The 26789-nt window shown below is 38.5% G+C and overlaps 1 protein-coding gene and 1 non-coding gene across 3 annotated transcripts; one reads left to right on the top strand and one right to left on the bottom strand.

Moving 5' to 3' along the window:
* Positions 1-4681: 4681 nt before the first annotated feature.
* Positions 4682-24103, bottom strand: RAB11A (RAB11A, member RAS oncogene family). Of its 2 annotated transcripts, none has more exons than XM_043985521.1 (5): positions 23977-24103; positions 15025-15220; positions 14598-14791; positions 12662-12742; positions 4682-6479 (listed from the first exon to the last, which is right to left on the bottom strand). In XM_043985521.1, the coding sequence occupies exons 1-5, from the start codon at positions 24050-24052 to the stop codon at positions 6340-6342; spliced, it is 687 nt and encodes a 228-aa protein (XP_043841456.1). In that variant the 5' UTR covers positions 24053-24103; the 3' UTR covers positions 4682-6339. The 2 variants fall into 2 exon arrangements, with proteins under 2 accessions (XP_043841456.1, XP_043841457.1); XM_043985522.1 differs by lacking the exon at positions 23977-24103 and adding an exon at positions 23586-23805.
* A 93-nt stretch (positions 24104-24196) lies between these two features.
* Positions 24197-24268, top strand: TRNAQ-CUG. The gene has a single exon. It is a non-coding gene; the product is annotated as a tRNA-Gln (tRNA).
* Positions 24269-26789: the final 2521 nt, after the last annotated feature.

Genomic DNA, 26789 nt, shown 5'->3' with positions numbered 1-26789 from the left:
TAGAACTCAAGTATTCTGGGGGCAGCTAGGCGTTAGGGTGGATAAAGCATCAGCTCTGGACTCAGGAGAACCTGACTTCAAATCCGACCTCAGACACTTGACACTTACTAGCTGTGTGACCCTGGGCAAGTCACTTAACCCTCATTGCCCTAAAAAACAAAAACAAAAATCCAAGTATTCCTGCAGTTTCTCTACTGTGCTACCTAGCTAGCTCTATTCTCCCTCCCTGTGTAGTAACATCCAAAAAACTCTGTCCTGGGCTTTTTTCGTTATGTGCTCCCTTGTTGATCTCATCAGCTCACATCAATTACATGCACAAAGTTCTAAACGTGTATATATAAGGGGCAGCTAGGTGGCGCAGTGGATAGAGCACCGGCCCTGGAGTCAGGAGTACCTGAGTTCAAATCCAGCCTCAGACACTTAACACTTACTAGCTGTGTGACCCTGGGCAAGTCACTTAACCCCTACTGCCTCACTAAAAATAAAAATAAAATGTATATATAAAACTTCATCTTTCTCTGGAACTCCAGGCCAAAGAAGAATTCATATACCCTTTCCTTCCTTTCCTCCTCCAAACTTCTACATTTCTCTTGGGGGTTAGGGAGGGGGAGTAATCATATTATTCAGTCACCCAGGTTTACATCATTGGAGTCAACTTCAACTTTTTCTTGATTTTCATTCCTCATATGGCTCCCCTTTTCTGTACTCACAGAGCCTTTATCCTACTTCAGGACTCTATAACTTACCTGTTCTATTGTAAAAACTTGCTACTTTGTCTTCCTGACTCCAAACCCTTACTCCATATTCCATAGTTGCCAAATTGGTTTTTTTGGATGGGAAGGGGCATGGCAGGGAGAGGCAATCAGGGTTAAGTGATTTGCCCAGGGTCACAGCTAGTTAGTCTGAGGTTAAATTTGAACTCGGGTCCTCCTGATTCCAAGGCTCTATCCACTGCACCACCTAGCCAACCCCAAATTAATTTTATTAAAACACAGTTTAGATGTCACATTTCTTGTGCTGCCTTTCTCTCCCCTCCAAAACCAACACCAACTAAACTTCAATAGCTCCCTATCACTTCAAGAATAAAGCCTTCTCTAAGTCCAGATCATACCTTCCTTTCCTGTTTTATTTCATATTGTTTCCATGGACATAGTCTCCATCCTGGTCAAACTGGCCTAACTATTCACCACACATAACAATCCATTTGCCACCCCTTTTCTTTCACACACATGGCCTCCAATACACTCCCTATGAGTAATTACAGGCTTCTTTCAAAGCACAGCTCAAGTGCCATTTTCCTATATGATGAGCCCTTTCCTAAAATATAAGCATTCTCTCCTTGAAATTATTTTGAATTCACACAGAAACACACATCCCACCTTTATGGAGTTTACAATCTACCAGGTGAACTTTTTGTTTTTGTAGCCCTAGTCCTATGAACAGTGTATTTAATATCACTAAATGCTTACTGTTTACTGAACTGAATCGAACCTTGTGAAGGAGGTGATCAGATCATTATCTACTACATTTTACAGATAAAACTAAGGCTCCAAAGAAATGAAGTACAACTTCAAAACAAGGCCTTCCAACTCTTCATTATGGCCCTATTTCCATTTTAAAGAAATGAGGTCATAACTTACACAAATTGACAAACTGACACTGAGTGAAGTGAGCAGAACCAGATCATACACAGTAACAGCAACACTGTATGATGATCAACTATGACTGACTTAGCTCTTCTCAGCAATCCAGTGATCCAAGACAATTCCAAAAGACTCATGATGGAAAATGCCCTCCACATACAGAAATAGAACTATGGAGTCTGAATGCAAATCCAAGCAGACTATTTTCACTTTTTTTTTTTTTTTTGCTTTGGGGGAGTTTTGGGGTGCCTTTTCCCTTTTGTTCTGTTTCTTCTTTCAGAACATGATTAATGTGGAAATGTGATTTTTTTCACATGATTACACATGTATAACCCATATAAAATTGCCTGCCACCTTGAGAAGGGGGGGAAATTTGGAACTCAAAATGTTATAAAAAATGAATGTTGAAAATTATCTTTACAAAGTAATTGGGAAAAAAATAAATTCTATTAAAACAAGAGTCCTTAGATTTTTTTAAGCTTAGCATGATTTCTAAAATCTTCCTATAACAAAATTTTCTAATGAAACTTCAACTGATCCACAGTCTCACCAGTAAGATTATCCTTGGCTCCCTGTGCAAGTGGCAATCCACCCATTCTTTCTCATCTTGTGTGTGACTTTTGTCCCTCTTCTCCAATTAGGCCTTTGTGAGGGATACACAGAGCCTTTGTCTCCCAAACATATGTATTTCCCTGGATCATATATATCTCTTATGCTTTTAGCTGATTGTAGGCCGTTACTGGATACACAGCCCACTTACATTCATCACTTATTTCTATTGTGCTCTTTGGGTTACCTGCAATTTTGACTGCCAAGATGGCAGTGTTCCACCGTTCACAGAATCACTAGGAGAAAACTGTTATTAAAAATGTTTGTTCCATGGAACACCCCTGGGATCATGGAATGCACTATGGGATGTCCTAGATGCCTTCCAAAAAGTACTTTACCTTCTAAGCAATCTGAGCCCAGTAAAATGTCGAATTGTAGTGGCTGTTTATACACACACACACACACACACACTCTTTCTCTCAATGGTCTGCCCATATGAAGACATCTGGGACAAAAGGCATTTTTCATCCATTTGGATTTTTGTTATCTTGAGTATAGTCATGATCCTCTCTCCCCTCCTCCCCCTCTCCTTCTTTTAATAATTTAAACAATCCAAAAAAATGTGAGACAGGAACACGTAATTCAGACTTGTTAAAAATCTTCCAATTTAACTATCTCGGGAAAGCAAAGACCCTAATTTATAACTCTTTGTTGGCCCAACAGTCAACAGCAACCTAAAAAAGTCAATTCTAGCTTATACCAGTAGTAATAAAAAATAAATACAACCATCTGATATTTTACTTCTATCTCTAGTTGCTACTATATTAGGGCCATCAACTTTTCAGAAGTGAACTGTCACAATGAAGAACTCTGTTATTCTAATACACCGGGGAGTTTTAACTCTACTCAAAAAAAGTAGATGAAGAGACATCCGTGCTTACAGGCAAAAACCCAAACAAACAAAAAAACTCTCTGTGTTAGAAGCAGCCATCCAATATGTTGGAAGATTGAGAAAGGCGGGGTGAGTGAAGAAGACTCCTAAGCTTATGTAGCTACAAAGTTTAGGAATCTGTATTAGATAAAATCTTCAGAAGACTTTTAATCCTTTTATCATACTATTTATCAAGTCATTATCTGTGTAGTTTGTTTTTGTTCAAGTAGACACCAATAATGACTTTCAACTTCTTCACCCCACTCCCAACCTCATCCAACCATATATGAACTTAACAAATTAGGAAATGACAGGACTGAGCTGAAGCAGGAAGAAGTTCCTGGGTTCCCACCTAGTCCTCAAATTCTCTGAGTCACAATGACTAATCCTAGAGATGATCAAATTGCCTTAACTGCCAACTCACCTTACTCTTTAAAAAAATCCTATACAGTAAATTGATTAACTTTAGTTAAAAAGAGACCAACAATTTAAAAAGCTGCTTACATTTATGCTACTGTACATATAAGTTACTGTGGATAGAAATTTAAAGTTATTTTATCCAAAAACCAAAACAAACAAACAAAACCCAAAGCCATGTCTCAGGTCAGCCAAGAGTCTTGCTTCTATCAAGCTTACTAAACTAAGCCCACATTTTGGGGGGATAAATCCTTTAATAAGATCTCTAACATAGTTTGGCATTTTCTTCCCATTTTTTGAAAAGCTAACTCAGATGACGTTAAAATATACCTATCTTACAGAGGAGCAGGTGAAAGGCAAAATCAAGTCTACTGCAATGACGTAGAAATTTAAACCAAGTTACCATTGCTTGTTTCTTATGAGACTGTAATAAGTAAACCATCCAAGATGGAAGTGTCAGAATAGCATCAGACAGCATTACTATTCAAAAACCACTGCATGATCCTGAGCCATAAATGTTCATTCAGTAACCTAGTATTTCTTACTTGAGCCTAAATGAATATGTTGAATCAATTAACAGTTATTAAGTACCTACTATGTGCTAGGCACTGTGCTAAGCACTGGGCTACTGGTTCAGAACTAAGTCAGAAATAAGCATAACGCTTTCTCAAAAAACCCCAAAGTGATTAGCCCCCAACTAGATTTCAGCCATTAAAAAAAAAACTTTGCCCAGCTTGGGGGGAAAAAAAGAGAAAGAAAGAAAAGACAATTTCATAAATCTAGCATGCTAGCTGCTTTCTACTTTGTTACTCAAGAAACTGTTGAAAATTTACTCAATTTTGGGTAAAGTAAGGTAAGAAATGAAATTTTCATGGATCTGGGAACATTATTGTGTATATAATAACTACAAAGGACTTTCCCTAAAACCATCAGAAATGTGATAATCACTGTCAAGAAAATCTATCTAATACTTATTTTCAAGAACTGAGTACACATAATTCTGGTTTCATCTATCACTACCTTATAACTCCACACTTAATATTCTAATACAGGGCCCTGCATGCTTAATAGTTAGGATATAGTATTCTATGGGCACAACCAAATCACTCAAAAGAAAAATATAATCTGACAACATAGGGAATAATAGTCCCCCTGTAACTGTTTATTAGAATATGAATATATTTTAAATCAATATCTAAAAAAAATCAAGTTACAGTACATGCATAAAATACAAAGTAACAATTTACAAACAGATCAATAGCATCTTAAGAACCAATACACTAAAAGAATAAAATGGCTACAAAAGGAAACCAAAGTTACTGACTACAGCAATGCCTTCCGTGTGCCCCACACTTCATGAGCACCGCAAAAGACAAAAGATTGGCCATGAAATATATTAAACTGTGTAAGCCCACATGTTTCAGGCTGACAATGCCTGAATAACCTTTGGGAATCTCCTATCACCCATAATAGCTTCACTGCAGTTGACACAGCTTTTTAAATTACTTTAGATTAAGCGCTTATTGTTCTCAAACAGGGAAAAAAACAACAAAGTGTTAGTGTAGGCTTTAGATATTAGTCATACAACTGCTTTTGAAAAATGTAGTGGAAACGAAACATTTCAGAACTGTATAGCTCCTAAGTATGTTCTACTTAAACTCAGGATATTCTTGTTGTTTGTGTACTAAACATATGCCTTCAACTGGATACCACATTAACAGAACCTGACCTTTGGCCATAACCTTGAGACAGTGGAACCAAAGACAGTTTAACTGTGAAGCTTTGTGACATGCTGAAAAATTCAAGCAAGTAAAACAGCATTTTAAAAATAATCAAGCCATATCTGGTAGTGGATTTATTGGAATTAAAATGAGGCCACATTTTACTTATTGGGGGTGAAGGAAAAAACCCACACACTTCAAAAATTTGGTATTTCTAGCATTGTACAGGTTATTTATTGCCTAAGCAATAAAATGCTGCATGATCTGCCACTATGAAATGAAATTATTTAGACAGCTCCAGCTGCCTGGTCTTGCTGCAGAGGAGGCACCTCAAATGGAATTCCATCAGTTTCCATGCTCATCACTTAACATGATGACCTACCCTTCTCTCTTTCCCTCGCCCAATCACATAGCTACCTAAACTGCAAAAAAATGATAGTCTCTTGAATTTTGCCAAGCAAATCCTTGAGTCAAGAAAAGTTAGGTGTGGGTTTTTTCCTCCTTGCCCATAAACTGATTTAAAAAAAAAAGAAAAACTATTACATCACACAGACCTATTAAGGCATTTTAGAAATTTGTCTTTCCAAATGATGGATATTTCTGAAACTCTTAAAATTTTTCTATTTATATTATAGCACAACTCCTAGATTTGGAGAGACTACACTTGAAGGAAGAATACATTCTTTACAAATTGTTCTGTGGCAAAATGTTTAAATGACTATTAAAGTATTCTTTGATTTGATCAGGACTGAAAGGTCTAAGCTTCAAGCACTTGAGTTTGAGTATTTACCACCAATAGACCACCCTGATGTGAAATGAGCAATAATTAAGGAATTCAAACAGCCGTTTTATTAAACTAAGGCTAGTGAGGGCTTCGCATGAAAAGAAGCTGCAGTCATTTGGGACAAGTAGGTGATTTTATAAATTTGAAAAAAAAAAAAGAAGGACTTAAGACATAAAGAAATTCAGAAGTAGTAATGAAACACAAAAAAAGTGACCACAAGAATTACAAATATATTTAAATCTCGGACCTGGGGAATGGACTATACACAGCCTTCTAGGGGAGAAGCGCAGAGCCTTATATGTTCTGACAACACTGCACCTTTGGCTTATTTTCAGTGGTTGGTGGGACATGGATAGGAACCACATTGTTGCTTGGAGACATGTCATTTTCACGTCTGTCTGACATTTGCTTCTGAGAAACAATGCGATATATCTCTGCATAAAAAGAAGAAACATTTAGAATTCTGTATTAATAAAACCCATCAGTAGCTACTTTCGCACAGGTTTGTGTTAGGGCTAGCTTTCTATTCCAATGGCCAAACAATCATTTTTCCCTCTTCAAGTAGCCAATGTTTTATTACAGTTTCCTTTAGGGCATGAAAAAAAATCACTTTGCTCTTTATTTCAGAAAAAGAAATCACAAGAGATTAATGAAATACCTAGTAGTTTAAAGAACAACTGATAAACTGAAAGCTTAGACCACAAATGTCACCACAAGGAAATTCAAAAACCTTGGCCAACAAAAAAAAAGTCTAAGAATGTCACTGCTTTAGTAAAGGAGATGTATAAACTTTCCATATTAAACTCACCATAGATCTGTTTGGACCAAATGATGTAACTGAATTTCACAAATATGCTGTGAATTTTAAGGCAATCTGACATAGCAGAAAACATTTAAGTGTTTAGCACCTGAGCCCACTGGATGACTTAGAAAGTGATAAATTTGATTTGATTGATTTTTTTGTGGGGCAATGAGGGTTAAGTGACTTGCCCAGGGTCACACAGTTAGTAAGTGTCAAGTGTCTGAGGCCAAATTTGAATTCAGGTCTTTCTGAATCCAAGGCCAGTGCTTTATCCACTGCGCCACCTAGCTGCCCCGAAAGAGATATTTAAAAAAAAAACTTAGCAAACTATATACAAGCTTTATAAAAACCAATACTGTGGGAGGCAGGGTGGAGGAATAGTAGTTAGAAAACAGAACTCAGCACTGAGGAAGACCTGAGGTCGAGTCAGGCTACAGTGGAATGGCAAGCCATTTAACCTCAGTGATGCAGGCAATTCTCCAAGAGGATATATTGTTGAGCAGAGGACAAATGGCACTGGCAGAGGGGGCTTTCTTACCAGGTCACTACCCTGACAAAAACACAGGTCTGGGCAAAAAATTTAGATAAAGTTATCCCAAAACTTAACTACTTGGCAAGTAAATGACTGCAAAAAACTAGAGAGCATCTGTATACTTTAAAATAATTTTCTCTTTGTAAAAGCTAAAAAAAAATTTTAATAGGGATGCTGAAGCAAATAATTAATCCACTTTTTCAAGGGTAAAGAGAACAACCAAGGAGTCCAACAACTTTGGAACCAAAGTAGCAGCTTACTCCTAAAACAATTTATTAGTCATTCTTTTTTTTCCCCATCACAAAGCGGATTTCTTTCCCCTAAGCCCAAACTTCTTTGGCTCATTAATTTTGTAAAGCAGTGAAGAAAACTTTAGGGGGCACAAGTCACAGAATCACAGATTTAGAGCTAGATTTTTAGCCACCTCCACACCATCATTTCATAGAGGGAACAACTGAAACCATAGGAGCTAAATTACTTTCCCAGTGTCAGTGGCAGAGTCTAGGATTAATAAATGAGAAAGCAAAGAAAATCGTAATTTTAATATCTCAAATAAACATATCTAACATACAGAAACACGGAAAAAAGATACAGACTTGTGAAAGCAAGTGAAGATAAATAATAAAAGGATGTGATTACATTTAGATTTTAAATGCCACACAAGGTAGGAAAGTTGAACAGCCTTTTATAGTATTATCCAACCCCCTGATAGTCTTCTCTGTAGCTGGATCACAGCTGTATTTGTTTCAAGTTACTATTCTTCTCCAACAGTTCCCCCCGCCCATGCCCAAGAATAAAAGAATTACCAATGAAAAACAAAAAGAGGAGTTTTACTAAGGAACTGAAATGGAGAGAATTTTTTTCAAAATTAGAAATGACACAAAAAGGTTGCTTAATCCACTTAAGACATACCCAGTAATCAGAGGTTAAGAAAGGAAAAACTTTGATAAGAGGAGGGAAAAAGAAAACAGATATCTCCCAGTTGTTCTTTGATTAGAGAAAGAATATCTTAAAAAACTAGGAACTCAGGGAACTAGGTAAAATGAGTTTTCCTTTCTTAAGGGCAATGAATTATATATTAAACTTTAGAACTAAATGGATTACATACAACTCAAACTAGTTAGAGAGGCAGCCTTGCTGTAGTGGGAAAAGCCCTAACCTTGACAATCAGAAGAGGTGAATGAATTTAAAATATAACCAACTTACAATTAAATACAAAAACATAATATATGCACATTTCTACTTTGTGATAAATGGAAATAATAAGTACATACCTTCAGAAGGATTTTGAGGAAGTGAAAAGGTGGTTATGAAGAACAGGAATATAAGCATAGTTTCTGATACTTTCCCCTAACTCAAGTAAGCATCATTTTTTTAAAGTCAAAACAGAAAGTTTGCCACCATGGGGGGGGGGGGGGAATCTCTAAACTTGACCACTGTCAAAGGCTGTGTTGAGTGCTCACTTTAGTCCTTCCACCATAGGGGAAATTCCTACAGAATTTAATTTTGTAGATATAAAGGGTATCTTGCTACTTTTCTATGGGTAAAAAGTACTACTGTATTGGCTTAATTGCTTTTTCCTTCAAAGAAATGACACAGATAAAAATATTCCAAATGATTGAAACTGAAAGATAAAATATATTGGCTCCAAGGTTTAAACTTCTCTAGAGTTTAGTGCCGCAAATCGGTATTAGGGTAACTTGGCACCCTGTGAAAGGTTTATCCCATTTCTGTCTGCAGGATATAGGGCTCATACTATTACTATTAAGTTGCTCACTTTTACAAGCATCAAGTTCAATCTAAAGGGCAATATGGAAACAGCCTTTCTACAAAATAGAACCCGTTATTTTTGTAGTACATGTAATCAGCCTGAACCCCACCCACCTAAAAAAAATGAGCAGTTTTGCTTAAGTTGCTATGGATTAATAAAATAAGGAACATTAAGCTAAAAAGTATAACTGAAAAATGGTATGGGTTGACATCCACCACAGCAATCATGAAGTCAGGCATCAAATGAAAGTCTTTAAATAATTCAATATCATAATGTCAGACAGATTCTAATCTGCCAGTGTCTCCCCCCAAAACATGCACTTCTAGGGCAAAGTGTATATCTCAGCTGGTTATGTGTTAAACAAGCAGCATAATGTGGAATGGAGAAAGCAGTGGACTTAGGATACAGCTGAGTCTGAATCCTGGCTCATACTAACTGGCTATTTGAGCGCTGAGCCTATTTTTTTCATCAGTAAATCCTGATAATGAAACTTCTACTACACCCTTCAGCATGGTAAGGAAAGGTCTTTGTAAATCTTAAAGGGCTGTTATGAATATAAACTACGATAACATTTTAAGTAGCCACTAGATGTCAATAATTCCTTCTAGAAATCCTGCAGGCATAACCAAAATACTCTCTTTTCAGGCCCCTGAAAAAACTTGAGAATTTAGGTAGCAGTAAAATAACTTTTATTCACCTTTGAGTTCAAATGCTTCCCTAAGAGAAGTGTGCCTTGATGCTAACAAGTTTCCTATCTCTGCCAATGAGGTTTTATAAATAAAAATAGCAACTGATTTGGGGAATAATAATGTTGATAAACTTTCTAATATATCATTTGGATTTCCCAAACCTAATTCCTCCCCAATCATCATACTAGAAAAAACTTGCAAGTGTTCTTTGTATATAGCTTTAACTCTTGTGTAATAGCTTCTTTCTTATGAAGCAAAGCATCTAATTGATTCACTAGTCAGAAGAAAAAAATCTAGTACCTACTGGAACAGTTTAACTTCACTGGCATGAAAAGTCATTTTTAACTAGGAAAAGACACAAACAGGCACATTGCTTATCTTCAATCCTGTGTGGGCCATAGAAGAAAGTTAACAAGATTTATATGGAGAGGGCCCAAGGTTGGGAACAAAATTTATGAGGGGTGAGCAAACTGGAGCCCTCAAGCCAAATCCAGACCACTGCCTGTTTTGGTATGGCCCAAGAGTCATTTTTTAAAAAAAGAGAAAAGTTCTACATAGATGAAAAGCATGAAGCTGTAGTATGTAAAGCTTTGATGTAAATGAAATTCAAAACAATGACCAGGTATCTTATTAACAGAGTAACAAAAAATTGTGACCTAAAGCAGCCTAAATTTAATTGTGATGCAAAATGCTATCCACATTAATGGCTGGTCTCCTAAGTGAGGTTTTGCATTCCTGTTCCTTGATGACCTTATTTATTTATAGAAAAAAAACACAATGTCACAGATAGAAGATACTTTCAAAATTCTCTAATTTCACCTCCTTTTATACCCACATCTTAGAGTTTCAATGATTTACATAAAGTTAGTGGTAGAACTGGGACTAGAATACAGGCTGACTAGCTTTTTGTTTTGTTGTGTTTTTTGTTTTTGGGTTTTTTTTTGCGGGGCAATGGGGGGTTAAGTGACTTGCCCAGGGTCACACAGCTAGTAAATTGCTGACTAGCTTTTAATCCAAGTTCTACTACTATTTTTCCCTTCTAACATCTCATGTATGTGCTGACACTGCCACCACCCCAGCAGAGGCTCCACTCACACCAGAACTACTGCACTAGCCTGCTGGCTGGTCTCCCTTTCTCAAGTTTCTGCTCACTCCAGTTCACCCTCCACTAAGTTTCCAAAGGGATCTCCCTAAAGTTCAAATCTGACCAGGTCAACCCTTTATTATTTAGTCAACTCCAATGGCTCTATATCACCTCCTGAATAAATATAAAATCCTGATTATTGTTCCAAAGCCTCCTCCCTCTGGCCCCTTGTACAATTCCAGTCTGCTTAGTGCCCACTCACCTCAATGTCCTCTGTGTGACCCACTAACCAGACTGGCCTCCTTGCCCAACTCTGGGCATGTTACTGGCTCTCTCCTGTGCCTGCAATTCTCTCCCTCCTCTTCTCTGCTTCCCAGCTTCCTTCAAGTCCTAGCAAAGATCCCACTTCCTACAAAAAGACTAAAATCTCTTTCAAATGCCAGTATCTTCCCTCTGTTGCTTATCTCCAATTTGTTCTGCATTTTTCTTGTTCATGCACAGTTTGCATGTTGTCTCCTCCATTAGACTGTAACTCCTTGAGAGCAGGGACTCTTTTTTTTTTGGGGGGGGGGCCAGGGAAGAGGTGCTTTTCTTTGAATCTCTGGCACTTGGCACAGTGCCTGGCACATAGCAGGTGTCTAATAGATGATTACTGACAGTTTCCTTCCCATCACATACTCTCTCATGTAACACAGATGGTTATGAAAAGTGTAGGATTTGTAGTCATGCTGTAGAGTTAATCACTTCTTGGTTGAACCATATAGGTCCATAAAAAAGGACAATTCATAGAACAAGTCTAAAAAAGATGTTTCACCTAAAAGCCATTTCAGAAAATCCCCTGACCTCATTCTCCTTAGTCTTTTTTCTTTTTGAAACAGAATGCGACAATTTGCAAATTATCCATATTGAATTAGTTTCTTTACAGAGTTACTTTTCCCAACCTTCTCTATTTCACTATAGTACTACAGTGGTACAAAAGATAGCAAGTTTTTAAATGCCCATATCATAGAGTAGTTTGGGGATCTGTGGCCAGTGGGGAATCAACCTATTGGCATATTTAAACTCCAATGAAATTTTAGCCAACAAGTAAATAAGTTACAAAATGTTAAGTCTTACATCCCTGAGGCTGCCTTGATCTGCATATCCACATTTCAAAACAGCCTAGAGCTTAAACTCTGATCCTGATCCACTACCATTCCACCCCTTTCTGGATGCTAATATGTCTGCCTGATTTTACCTAGCATGAAACATCTTGCTTTTACATGCTGAGAGAACAGTGTTGAAGATTTTTCTCATTTTAACTTAAAGAAATGAAAATCAAAGATCTACTAAAATATTTAAGAGCTAAACAGATCCATTGCTTCAAAGAGGCATCATTTCTTTTCTTTGTCTGGACACTGGTTATTTACCTAGCAAAAATGCATTCAAGGAGAACTCTGTGCTTGCTAGCAGAGAGAAGAGAATAGGAAAAAGAGGAAGTGAACAAACTGTTTCTAAAATACTATTTTGACTAGAGGTCAGGTAGTTTTAGATAGCAAAATTCAATGAGAAAGAACTGTGACTAATTCTGTGTTCTGTACTGTTACTACAACAATGAGAGTTTTCAAATTATATTCACTGTGCAGTACCCTCAGATGGGCATGATATTTATTTTCAATTTCCAGATTCATTTATTTAAACACAACATGTTACCCAATCTTCAATTCCAACTGGCATAAATTCCAAATACAAGCCTTACCTGTCAGGATTGTCTGGAAAGCAGCTTCTACGTTTGTAGAGTCTAAAGCAGATGTCTCAATAAATGACAAGCCATTCTTTTCTGAGGAAATACAAACAGATCAAAAAGCCCTCTAAAGTCACACATTATCAGCCAGATTAAGTCTTAATACAAACAATGAAATGGTTTTTAACCAAAACACACCCCTAATAGTGGAAGCAACAGAATTTTCTGGTTCATACTAGCCCAATTTCTTGGGCAGTCTCATCATTATGCTACATTTTACTAGATTCATCTATTCTTTCCTTCCTCCCTCCCCCAAACCAAAGAATTCATACACAACCTTGTTGAAAATAATACATCCAGGGGGTCAGCTAGGTGGCACAGTGGATTAAGTACTGGCCTTGGATTCAGGAGTACCAGAGTTCAAATCTGACCTTAGACACTTGACACTAACTAGCTGTGTGACCCTGGGCAAGTCACTTAACCCCCATTGCCCATCAAAAAAAAAGAAAGAAAATAATACATCCAAAGCATTATTAAACATAGGAATACTATTCAACCCCAAACACAGTTATGTATATACATGCATCAATTTTGGTCCTTTCACTTCCTTCTTTCCCCCATCAAACTGTAACCACATTAAAACGGCACAATGACTTTTACATAGCAGGTATCTAATAAATGTTTTTGAGTTGAGCAATAAATTACACATTCCATTTGTGCATAAACAAGCCTTTTCTTATCCAATCCACTAAAAAGTTACAGAAAATTTCATTTGATACACTCAGTAAGAAGTTAAGCGATTATCACAAAAAGCAACATGCTACAATAGAAAGAATACTAGGCTCAGAGTCAGGAGACTTGGTGTTCAAGCCCTTGTTTTCTGCCACTAACTCATTCTGTGATGAGCAAGGCAGACCAATTTTATATCTGTTTTCTCATCTGTAAAATGAGGGTGTTGCATTTGGTTGTCCACGAGGTGTTTAAGGGAGAAGAACTTAGAAATTAAAGATGGACAAAACACTAAAATCCTAAATGCAAGGGGACCCTAGTATCCTAACAATGACTCACTGGTAAAAAGTGCTTAGACTCTTACTACTCACACTGGGCAACACCCACAAGGATTTGATACACTTTTAGGTGTATAAGAACTTTAAAAAGATGAACCAAACACAGAACATTTTTCAATAGAGAAGAGAACAGCTGAAGTTGTGGCTACCAGGAAAAACCAAGAGCTACATTCAAATTTTTACCTATGGAAAACACAGGCAACACTTCCCTAAAGAGAAGGGACACAGCTGTCACTTCTGATTGGCTTTTCCTTGGCCACACCTTTTGGAGCAGGGACTGTATAGTCTAGGTGGATAGGCTGAAGGACATTACAATTATACCAAGGCATATACCAAGGTGTCATCAAGGAGAGTGAGACATTGCTGCAGCAGTGTATATAGTAAGTACAGGGGTGATGGTATTAAGTCTTTATAGAAATCAGCACAATAAGCTACGCTACCGAGCTAATGCAAGAAAACTGGAACCCCACATCCCAGGTCATCATCACAAATTTGCATATAATTCATGCACACACACACACACACACACACACACACACACACACACACACACACACACACACACACACACACACACACACACACCTATTTCACTATTAGGGGGATGAAAAATAAATCCATAAAATATCATTTTTAAATCAAGTACTCAGGGACAGCTAGGTGGCGCAGTGGATAGAGCACCGGCCCTGGAATCAGGAGTACCTGAGTTCCAATCCAGCCTCAGACACTTAACACTAGCTGTGTGACCCTGGGCAAGTCACTTAACCCCAATTGCCTCACTAAAAAAAAATTAATTCATTAAAATCAAGTACTCTTCCCAACAGCACAAAACAAAGAATCCCCTTACAATAGAGTCTTATCATACAAGTTAGGTCACTCATTACCTGCAAAGGCTCTTGCTTCATCTGTAGGGACAGCTCTGAGATGACGTAAATCACTCTTGTTGCCCACAAGCATGATAACAATGTTACTATCTGCATGATCTCTCAGTTCTTTCAGCCATCGTTCTACATTTTCATATGTAAGATGTTTAGCAATATCATAAACCAGCAAGGCACCTACTGCTCCACGATAATAACTGAAAAACAGAAAAATTTTCTATTAAAAGACAAACTATAAAGTGAAAGGCAGATGGGGTCCAATCATAATAAAAACAGATTCTTACAACTAAATTTCAAAACCTTTATGTGACAGTTGAGTTCTTCCATGGATAAAGTTTTTGACATTTGCATAATTCATAATGCCACTTTCACCCCAAACTAATTCAATTGCTGCAAACTGCTTCATAGAACTTGGATCTCCTTGACTTACGCTGATGTTATAGCTCGATATCGTTCTTGCCCAGCTGTGTCCCATATTTGTGCCTTTATTGTTTTCCCATCAACTTGAATACTTCTTGTTGCAAACTCCACACCAATGGTACTCTTGCTTTCCAGATTAAATTCATTTCGAGTGAAACGAGACAGAAGATTACTCTTTCCTACACCAGAGTCTCCAATGAGGACAACTGAAAAGACAAAAAAAAAAAGGCAATGCTAGATAATTAAGAGGGAAACAGTACTACACTTTGCTTCTAAGGAAGTAAAATTTAGCTGAAGTAACACTAAACAAGAGACACTGAGGCTAATTGTTTGATTTCCCCCAAAAGAAATCAGTAGACTATGTACTCAACTCCTGCTACCGCACTGGTAAGATTAATTTCTTCTTTTTTTTAACCAGTGTCTTCCCAAATATTATTACATAAAAATGTAATTAGTTCATGCATCACTAAGATACCTTCTCTCTACATACAATTTAAACTCTAAGTCTACTGAACTGACAACAGCCAATGTATTAGCCACTATGAAAATTAATACCAACATTACTAGAAGTAGTAATTACTAGATTACTTAGATGTTGGTAACTTGAAGATAAAACTGGGTAGTCCACCAAATACACAATTAGAAGTGACTAAAGTATCTGACAAACAGTAAGACAACAAAGGATTAGGAATAGTACGTGCAGAATGCCCCACTCAATTTCACTCAAGTCTAGGTGTATTGTCTCTCAGGACTAACCCCTGGATAGATGAAAGGTATTTTGCCTTTCAGTGCCAAAGTAAGATACCAGTTTTTTAAAAATCTCACTATCCAGAGCACAGAAAATAAAATGGCCCTTTAATACTTTTATTTATCAGACTTGCCAGGGCCAGGAAAGATTATTAAAGACCCTAAAGGGAGACCCTTAGGATACTGCCTAATATATCTTGCTATGAGTCAAGGCAAGCAAAGCTAAGGGGGGCTTATGATTTCACGTATAACTTCTTAATATTTAAAGAGTAGGTTTTGTTCCCAAGAATTTACAATCCCATGACAAAGACCCCTTTTATATTCCTCACAGCTCAGCTAAATGCTTATAAGGCACACAGCAAGAAACTTTGATGATATTGCAGATTCTAAAGTACTGATGTGGGTACTCCCTTATAACAGAGACCACTTCTTTATAGCTTGAGAGTCTGCAAGTTACTGAGGCTGAAAATTCATTACTATGCTGCCAACAGGCTTCTCCAAGCTTAGCTAGGCTGATCTTTGTCTAACAAGATAAACTATTTTATCAGGAAAATTTATTGATAAATAAAAGGTGATTATTTTTAAACCAAAAGAACAAAATTCACATATATGATTATGCATTTACTATTTCAAAAGTGAGAAATGGGAGTTTAAAAGAATTTTCCTTTTAAAGAGTAAGATCAGTTTGAGAATTTACTTTAATGTAGCTTGATTATATTAACTGCCCAGGTCAGGTCTTACCTTTGTAAACAATAGAATACCTTTGTAAACAATAGAATGGGTTGAAGCATTTTTTGCAAAGAAAAGGGGGAAAGTTTTATTATCTTAAGACAGCAAACATTCCTACTATTAAATAGTAGTTTCCAACCTTCTAAACTAGTGGTTCTATAAACTAGGTATAGAAAAATAAACGAAAAAAAGTTGACAGTAACAAACAAGGGAGCGCCTTATAATAGGGATAGGGGATACTGGGAGTGGGGGGTGGGGAGGGGAGGGGAGTGTTGGAAGAGCTCACTGTACTCTGGCCAGAGAGCAAAGACAGTCCATTATGCATTCCTTTCTTGCCACAAGATCGGATACAAGCTGGCCTCTGGACAGTCTTGGAGGGAGTTACTTTATCAAAAGCATATCTTTCTGGCTTCCGCTGTCAGCTGATTCAGCAAGAAATCCTCCAGGACTGCAATGACTACATGCAGCACAAAGTATAGTTGTTTTTAATTGTTCACATAGTCAATCCATAGGTGTCTTAAGAGATTATGACAAAGGATATATGTTAAATGTTAAGTGGGATCACACAGCTAGAAGGGGCCTTAGAGGCCAACCCCTTCATTTACAGTTGAGGAAACTGAGACCCAGGGGAACTGTTAAGTGACTTGCCCAGGATCACAAAGATAGTAAAGATCCAGCTATCTTCCAGACAAGTCCAGGAATCTATGAGTATGCAAGCTACCAATCCATCATTATGCCTATGATAAAAGTAGGTCAAGTTCAATTTTCTGCTATCTTAAGTAGAACAGTTAAGGAAATCTTCACTTCTTTTCTCACTACCTGGCAGAAGCATAAATACCTAACATGAGGGTAGAGCAGGAAGAGTAAGGGAAAAGCCCATGTTTTATTACTCTTGTCTTTCACAAGCCACTCTGATGTGCCAGCCCTTTGAGAATTAGTCATTTAGTTCAAAGACACACCATACCCATTAGCAAGGTATCCAGAGTAAACGTCGTCTTAAGAGAGCCAACAAAAGAGAGAGCCATGATAATATGCACTATATGTAAAATCTAAGAAACCAATCCCACAAAAAAAAATATACAATAGCTTTAAGTAGGTGGTTTTTAAAAAATCAGTTTAGCATTCTGATTTTTTTTTTAAAAAGGCCAAATAGATCTGTTTGTTAAGAATGCTTAAAGTTATTTGATTACTTCATTCCCATTTTCAGGTTGATTGATATTGATCTAGTTTTACATCCTAAAATCTTTATGTAGTTACGTCAAAGAATAGATCAATGCTAAAATAAATAATTTTAGTTGCAAACTAAAATTGTTGACATTTTTTTCAGATAAAATTGCTAACAGTGATGATATTCTATGAAATTAATTTTAGAACTTTTAATTGTTAAGATGCTTACCTAAAAACAAGTATACTAAATACATAATTTATGGCTAAATATGCTACCACAAATTCACTGACTAAATTAAATCACAAGTTAGATAGTCACATTAGCAAATTTAACTTTTTACACTCAAATCTACCCATAATATAAAACACTATGGAATATGGCAGCTATCTCCAGTTGGAAATGTATAAGAATACTAATGTTGAGCCCTACTTTGAGAGAATAAAAGTTCTAAACGACATCTAGAAGATAATAGTTTCATTGGCACAGTGTTGCAAAGAACATAAGTGGAAGACTGGTTCAAAATTTAACATGGAAATATTTTCCACTGATTTGCTAATACTACTGCATATTTCATTTCAGATTTTATTAAAGGGCTCAGTCTATTGGAAGACTGATGCAAAATTCATGAAAAATCATCCTTAGACCAAAAAATAAGAATTTTACTTAAGCTCATCAAAAGAGCAACGAAACAAACTTGTATATTTAATGAGATAAATAAGAAATTTGTATTTTAATGAGATTTAATCATAAAGCATTCTATAAAGGCAGTTATTAAGTTTAAAAGGTCTAAATTGACAGTGAACTCACTGATTTGACAGGAAGAAACTAAGTTATTTTTCCACCCAGACACTTAAATTTACCTAATTTCTTACCAGAGAAAACATTTTATTTCATGAAAAATGACAGTAAGTATTTTTTATCTTTAAAATGTTAAAGCCAGAACTATACAAGGTTAATATTCAGACCATTTACTTCTTGGAAAAGGCTCTCAAGTGCCTATCCTCTATTTTCTATTGTAAAACATTTCAAGTTAAAAAAAAAAGGCAATTCGTTTGAGTGTTGTAAGCCACATGAATTATACTGTTGTAGATAAAATTTTTAACACCTTTAGTAATTCAAAAATCTAACAGACCCAGAACCACCACCACCTTAGCTAAATAAAGCTAGTGAATTATCAACATCAATTCCTAAGTAATACTTAACTTTGTAAAATGCATTAAATATCAGAGACATTACAAGAACCATATAAACACCAACATCATATTATTTAATAATAGCTAACATCTTTATAGCACTTACTATGTGCCAGGCACTGTGCTAAGCTTTTTACAATTATTATCTTATTTGATCCTCACAACAACCCAGGCTTAGTAGATGCTATTAGCTCCATTTACAGATGAGGAAACTGAAGCAACTAGAGGTTAAAGTGACTTGCCCAGGGTCACAAAGGTAGTAAGCATCAATCTATTTTAGCTCTACTATGCCACCTACTTTTTTTTTTCTTCTTCTTTTTTTTCAAGTGAGGCAATTGGGGTTAAGTGACTTAACCAAGGTCACAAATCTAGTAAGTGTTAAGTGTCTGAGGCCGGATTTGAACTCAGGTACTCCTGACTCCAGGGCCAGTGCTCTATCCACTTCACCACCTAGCTGCCCCTGCCACCTACTTTTAAATAGTCCTTAAATAATAAATCCAACCATATTATTTTACTGATAAGTTTTCTACAGACTCTAATTGTTGGGCTATTTGACAACAAATATCCAAAGAATAGCTCTTAAGAAGTCTCCATATCACTAGTATTTCTAAAAAGACATTTGCACACATATACAAGTATTCCAGCATCAAAACATATTTTTAAAGAGAAAAGTTCATGCTTGTCTAAAGTCTTCATAAATTTTTTCAGATTCAGCACTGCATATTACTAAATTTAAAGTTGAAAAAGGATAAACTAAGACACAAGGCAAAGTTCCTGCAATCAGTTTCTACTGACAATCATCTGAAAGTTAATTACTAGTGAGAGAAAAGGAGAAGTAAATTTGCTGGTTCATCTATTTCTAATCAATGGAATATCCACCCAGAAACATTTCCAGAAAAATGTAACTGATTGACCTAGTGTCTAAAATGAGACATAACTTCGTGGAGAGCAAAGAAAGTGATCTTCTTTTCAAGAAATAAACAAGCGTTTTTAAGGGCCTACGATGTGACAGACACTATGCTAGTGCAGCCCAAGCCTGCTATCTCTTCATTTCCCACCATGCTGCACTTCTCTGGACTTCATCTTTGCCCCACCCCTTTTCAGCTTACTTTTGTGTAGTTCTCCCCCATTAGATAGTAGCTCCTTAAGGGAAGATATTGTCGTTATTAGCACCTGTCACATAGTAGGTGCTTAATAAAAGTTTACTGATTGGCTGCCTGGCAATGAAGAGATAAATGCAAAAGTGTAAAATGACATCCTTATGATTTTACACTTTACTACAGTGAGGAAAAGAAACAGAAGTTCACAGATAAATAAATACAGGATATATACTAAATAACGGGGTGGGGATGGCATGTAATAATCAGGAAAATCAGAGATCTCCTAAATGAGGTTGCACCTGAGCTTAAAGGGGAACCTTAAAAGAAGCTCAGGGTACCAGGAATCATTGAAAGAAAAGAGAGCATTCCAAGTATAGATATGTATCACCCACTGACCCCCAACCCCTACCCCCAACACAGGCACAAAGGCAAGAAATAGTATATGAGAGGGAGGGTAAATATTCATTTTGGCAGAATCACTAAGTGCCTAAGGGAGACCGATGTGTAATCAGTCTAGAAAGATAGGCTGGAGCCAAACTGTGAAGGTCTTTAAATGTCAAAGCAGTTTGTATTTAATCCTAAAGGTAATGTGGAGCCACTGAAGTTTCTTGAGCTAGGAGCAACATGTTCAGATGTCTACTTTTTTTCCTTTTGTTATCTACCCCAGTGCCTAGTACATATCAGGCACTCAAATACTAGTTGAACATTTAATCACACAAAAGAACATCAAGGTCAAACCCACTAAGGCATCAACACAAGTCATTTCCTCAGCTTGACTCTGCCCTCCAGTTCTACAAACCCCTTTGCAACAACCCTCCCCATTCACAATCTCCAGAGATGTGGATTCCCTGCAGGCAGAAGTCGCCTTTCCCCTCGGAGCCTCCAACAGTACTTTTTATTGCACCTCCACACTCAAACGAAGTAATTCATAAGCAGTTTTCCAAGGTGGGAGTGGACAAAGCATCCCCTAAAAACTTTGTGACTTACCTCTCAATATTCTCCTTTAGACATCTACATCCTAATGTAATATTAAAACTAATTTCAAAGACCCTCCTCCTCTAAACCATTTAATCAGCTGGAAAAGAGCTACCTTCTACCTAGAGATGGCCACACCTCAAGGGGGTGATGTCATTCATACTAGGACACAAGACAGCCTCTGTTCTTCCTCACTTTAAAATGGCAATTCTGCAGTTCCAAGATTTGCTAAATAATCCCCAAAGCTAAATGCACTGCAGCAACCTAAAATTTGAATACAAGTAGAAATGCTTTTCTCAGCAGGAATTTTTAAATTCCCTTCCTTAAATAACATCTGAACTTCTGTTTGTTTTATAGAAGTTTAAAACTAGCAAATTAATGTATAAAATGTAAAAAAGTATTGTAAATATATGAGTACTTAAATATCCTGATGCCTATAATAAAGCTTTATAAGTCTAAAAGTTTAGGTTAAAAAAATAAACCAGAACTAATGAGGCCACACTTAGACGGTTTAAGTCCCAAACTCTTTTGCTTAACTTTAAATAACTTTAAAAAATGAAATAAGTTCATTGTTTTGGAGTTGATATCAAAATCAAAAAAGTAAAAACATAAGCTTCCCTTCCTAATCTTTGTGACCAACATTTGTGTTCCAAAACCTAAAGAAGGCAGATATTGTTCTGAAAGCAGGAAAGATTAGCAGTTTTTCAGCTGGAAAAAGAAGGGGCTTAGAAGATTAAAATCGGGGCAGCTAGGTGGCACAGTGGATAGAGCACCGGCCCTGGAGTCAGGAATACCTGAGTTCAAATCTGGCCTCAGACACTTAACACTTACTAGCTGTGTGACCCTAGGCAAGTCACTTAATCCCACTTGCCTCACTAAAAAAAAAAAAAAAAGATTTAAATAAAGTTTTGTCTTATTTTCTGTAAAGTCTTACTACAAAGCACTCATCCTAAATTTAAGTACCTACTGCTGTTTCACTTTACATAAATTAAAATCTCCCCTTAAAGAACTAATCTTAAAGTCTCATGAGGCTCATTTTAAATACTTTTTCAATGAACTGTCTTCGGAAAACACATATCCCAGTCTCCATTTGAGGTTCCAAAAATTCACCATTTGCAGTAGCACTATAAACACATTCTTTAAAGTATGGGAAAAAATATGCAAACAAGATCTCCAAAACCTTAAGATAGACTATTTACTGGGAAAGGACTCCCTAGCAAAAAGAGGAAATGAATTCAATAGCAGATAACTACTGGATGATTTGCAAAGAGTAATGTTTCCTGCAGCATTAAGCATCAAGTCTAAGCACCAATGGCAAAGCTAGAAATAGTCAATGTGCCCCAACACCCTTTTAAAACTCCACCCTCAACAGTAAAGCTTTAATATCAATGGTTTCTCCTTCCCAGGTAAAAATCTCGGTTCAGCACCTTACTGCTGGCTGCCCTCCTAATTCAAGTGCAGAACTTACAACCAACAGAGGATATAAAATCATTCCTCAGACAAACTCTACAATCTCTCACGCTGAAAGCAGTACCCTTCATCTTTGTTTATGAAGAACTCTAAGGATTCTATTTCTAGACAAAACCACATTCCGTATTTTGCCTATGAGAACGAAGCACTTGTCCGCCGTAAAAAGAGATGTCATATGTGGTCAAATGCGTACACACCTTTTTTTCTTTTTAAGGGAATACCTGAGGGACTTACTAGGACCCTCCCTTTATCAGCCTCTGAACATGGCAAGGTCGGGTCCTCCCTATGTTGCAGCAGGAAACAACCAGACTATAACGATAAAACAGGCCTATGTTTGTGCTGCACACAATCTTTCCGGCTAAGTAACTGGGCCTTCAGGTCTGGCAAGGTGAACAACCCCCACCCATCCGCAACCCCTTCCCACAAGCAGAGTCAGAGGGCCACCCTCCCCACCCCTCCCCTCCCCTCCCCTGCCCGGCCCGGCCCTGCCGGAGGAAAGGGAGCGGTCAAGGAGCAAAGGGGATAGGCATGAAGTCATGCAAGCCTCCTGGGTCACTGCGACGTGCGTGGTTTGGTTTGGTTAGGTTTGCTTTGCTTTGCTTTTGGGGAGAAGGGGGAGGGGGTTAAAAGGGAGGGTAGCGTGATTCCTTTTGCCTCCAAGTCCGCAAGCACTTATTAGGCACCTACTATGTACCAGGCACTGCGATAAATAAGCACTGGGGACACGAAACACTGCTCTCCTTAAAACCCCCGCCAACCCCAGTATCCTATTTTAACTGGGGGTGGGGGAGGAAGAAATGGACACAAGCTAGGCCGGAGTGAGCAGAGAAAGGTGCCCTCGGTTTCCAGGTGTAGTGGGCGGAGTCGACTGCAGAGAGGAAGGAGCAGAGGGAAGGGAGCTGGATTAAGAGAGGACAGAGCTAGGCCCGAGGAGAGGAACCGAGGCCCAACCCGAGAGGAGGATGGGGCGGGGATGGGGTGGGGGGGGGACGAGGGGTCGCAGCAAGATGGGGAGCTGGGCGCCAAGGTGGGAGGAGGACGAGGCGGCCCGGGGGCCCAGGACTAGGGGGCCGCCTAGGAGGAAGCGGGTGGGACTAACCCGGCCCGGGCGCCGGTCCTGGTCTCGGCCTCGGCCCCGGGGGGAGCCGGCCGGCCGGAGTGGGGAGGGGCGGCGAGGCCGCAGCCTCACCTTTAAAGAGATAGTCGTACTCGTCGTCTCGGGTGCCCATGGCGCGTCACGGGGGGTAGAGGGGCCGGAGCGGCAGTCGGGCGGGGGAGGGGGCGTCACTTCAGCGGGAGCTGGAGCCGGAGCCGCCGCAGAGACTCAGGAGGCGGACGAGGGTAACGCGCCCCTCCCTGTCGCTGCGCCACTTCCGCCGGCTCGGCCCGCCCACTCTCCCTCCTGGCAAGTACTTCCGGGGAGCTGGGCTCCACCCTCCGCGATCTCGGACTCTCACTCGTTCTCGGCCCCCCACACAGAAAACTTCTACCCCGCACTGGCCTGGACCCGCCCGCCCGCGCGCCCGTCTGTTCCATCCCTAGTCTAACCCGGGCGAACGCGAGCTCGAGCGTTAGCGTACCGGGCCAGGAGGAGGGATGGTCCCACCATCTCAAAAGCACCGAAGTGAAACTGAGGCAGGCCACTCCTGCAAGCATCCGAACCCGCCCAGCTCGTTCTTCGGACAGCCCAGAACGCTAGGGTTCCGGGAGACCTCGCTTGGGAAGGGCGGGGTTGGGTCTCTTAGTGGGGGCGGGGCTAGCTAACGATAAGGGAGCCTTGAGCGCTTGTTGAGGTATGGCGGTTCCATGGTGTAATGGTTAGCACTCTGGACTCTGAATCCAGCGATCCGAGTTCAAATCTCGGTGGAACCTGCAAGGTAACATTTTTTCCAAGGCCCTTCTGGTCTCATATCAGCTTTCTTCTCTGTCTCTACCCCACCGTAACCTTCATTCATTCACTAATGACTAATTATGTTCTAGTCCAGCACTTAGTAGGTGCTGTGTTAGGTGCAGAACTATATGGAAACTAAAATGTTCTCAAGGACTTTATATATATGTATGTATATACACACACACACACATATATATATATATATATATATATATATATATATATATATATATATGACTATATTTTTAAATGTGTTGTGATTAGGAACCTGATAAACATCCATATGAGCATTTCTATATGCAAAGAAAAACAGAAAAAAAAAGGGTTGTACATGAAACCACGATTTAAGGAATAAATTCAGCCTTACTGCTAAACCTGTCCCAATTATGATTCCCTCTGAGTCTCCTGTTCTCCTTGAATTTTTAATACTTCTTTGACCCTCATCATTTTCCCCTCTTTTTTGGCATCACTATCACTTCCCCATCCGACGCCCTCACCTTTGCTAATAATATTCCCCCCACCAAAAATAAAAACAAAACGTCCTGTGTAACAAATAAGCACAAATAATAAATCCACACATTGGCCACGTGGGAAAATGAATGATCTCCTTCTGCACCTCTAGTCCATCACCTCTGTGAAGTGGGAAACATTTCATCATGGTCCTCGTGATTGGTCATGCCATTGAAAGGAGTTCTTAAGCATTTCAAAGCTGTCTTTTAATTGTTCTGATTCTGAAAGAGCTTACATTCTACTAGTGGGAAACAACATGAACACAGATAAATACAAAATATACTATATAAACAGATAAAATATACAAAGTAAATTCAAAATTTCACCATGGGAGAGGGCATGAGCTGGCATTGGAGATGGCATTTGAGTCCAGAAGACTAGAGATTCTCTGAGTTTATCCTTTAGGCAACAGGAGCAATGAAGCTCCTTCTTGTGGGAAGTGACAAAGTCAGTCCTGTGCTTTAGAAAGATTAATTGGAAAGTTCCTAGATCATGGATTAGAAAAAAAGGCTGGAAGTAGTGGGACCAAATCAAGATTAATTCATTAATTAATCCAGGGGAGAGGTGATGAGGACCTGAACTAAGGTGGTGGTCCTGTGAGTACAAGGGGGCAGACACAAGATATAAGAAGAGATACAAGAGATAAGGAGTAAAAAATCAAATATGGAGAGGTGAGTGACAGTCAAGAGTGGAAACGAACTCTTTCCATTCCATGTCTTGGTTGTCCCTAGAATCTGCCTTTTACTTTCCTGACTTCCTTTAAGACCCAGCTCAACTCTTTCTCCTCGGATCGGGTGGCAGTCTTTGATCATGGCAAAAATCAAGGCCAGGAATCTTCCCAGGAATAAGGACAGATGATTTAAAGGTGGAACTTTCCAGTTGAGAGTCGCTAAGGTCACTGGAGGAGCTGCATCCACGCTGAGATCCGAATTGTCCGAAAATCTATTGCCCGAGTCCTGACTGTCATCAACCAGACACAGAAAGAGAACCTCAGGAAGTTCTATAAGGGCAAGAAATGCAAGCCCTGGACCTTCGGCCCAAGAAGACCTGTGCCATGCGCTGCAGGCTTAATAAGCAGGAGGAAAGCCTGAAGACCAAAAAACAGCAGAGGAAGGAACACCTGTGCCCTCTTCGGAAATTTGCTGTTAAGGCATAATTTGTGGAAGTGCTAAATAAAAAGACAAATTGTTATTTAAAAAGAAAAGACAGCTGAAATCTTAACTGCCAGGAGGACTTTCTCAGTTGTCACTTCCTTTGATATTATCTTCTACCAATTCTGTATGTGGCAGGTATATGTGTATCTAGATATAGAGACACACACATATGTGTATATAAAACTATATCTATGTATGTATACATAGTTATATATACACAAGTATTTTTAATGTTACATAATATATTATGCTACATATATGTAACACACATATAAGAATGTATAGTGTTATCTCTGTGTTGCCTATATGTGTGGATGGATGGATATTTACATGTTGCCTCCCCCTTTAGAACGTGAGTTCCTCCAAAGCAGGGACAGTATTTTGTCTTTTCTTTGTATTTCCAGCACTTTGCACAGTGCCTGGCACATACTGAGTGGCTAAGACATGTTTGTTGACTGACTGACTTTGAAGTTTCGAATATGTGTGATTAGAAGGATGGTGGTTCTATATACAGAATTAAGGAAGTTTGGAAGAGAGGACATTTTGAGAGGAAAGATAAGAAATTCTGCTTTCAAATAAAAGCTGGAATTGATATGGCCCTTTAAGATTTGCAAAGCACTTTGATTTGTTACCTCATTTGATCCTCACTGCAACCATAGGAGATAGGTACCATCCTAATCCACATCTTATGAATACAGGTTAAGTGACTTGCACAGGATCAGTTAGTAAGTTTTTAAAGTAATATTCAAACTCAGATCTTCCCAGCTTCAAGTGTAGTGGTACTCTACGCATTGCACCAACTCAAATTGCTTTACAGAATGCCTGAAACGATTCACTG

Source organism: Dromiciops gliroides, chromosome 2 (assembly GCF_019393635.1).
Source record: "Dromiciops gliroides isolate mDroGli1 chromosome 2, mDroGli1.pri, whole genome shotgun sequence".
In the NCBI taxonomy this organism is placed as follows: Eukaryota; Metazoa; Chordata; class Mammalia; order Microbiotheria; family Microbiotheriidae; genus Dromiciops; species Dromiciops gliroides.
This window is presented reverse-complemented; position numbering and strand designations above follow the sequence as displayed.

Bases quoted from the DNA above. Each gene is read 5' to 3' on its own strand.
- RAB11A (XM_043985521.1), bottom strand. From the start codon at position 24,052: ATGCTTGCAGGAGTGGCCTGCCTCAGTTTCACTTCGGTGCTTTTGAGA. The intron at 15,221-23,976 runs GTACGCTAACGC...TTGTCTTTTCAG, and splicing joins CCATCCCTCCTCCTGGCCCG to TTGTCCTCATTGGAGACTCT. The intron at 12,743-14,597 runs GTAATGAGTGAC...GTATTTCCTCAG, and splicing joins TGAAGCAAGAGCCTTTGCAG to AAAAGAATGGCTTGTCATTT.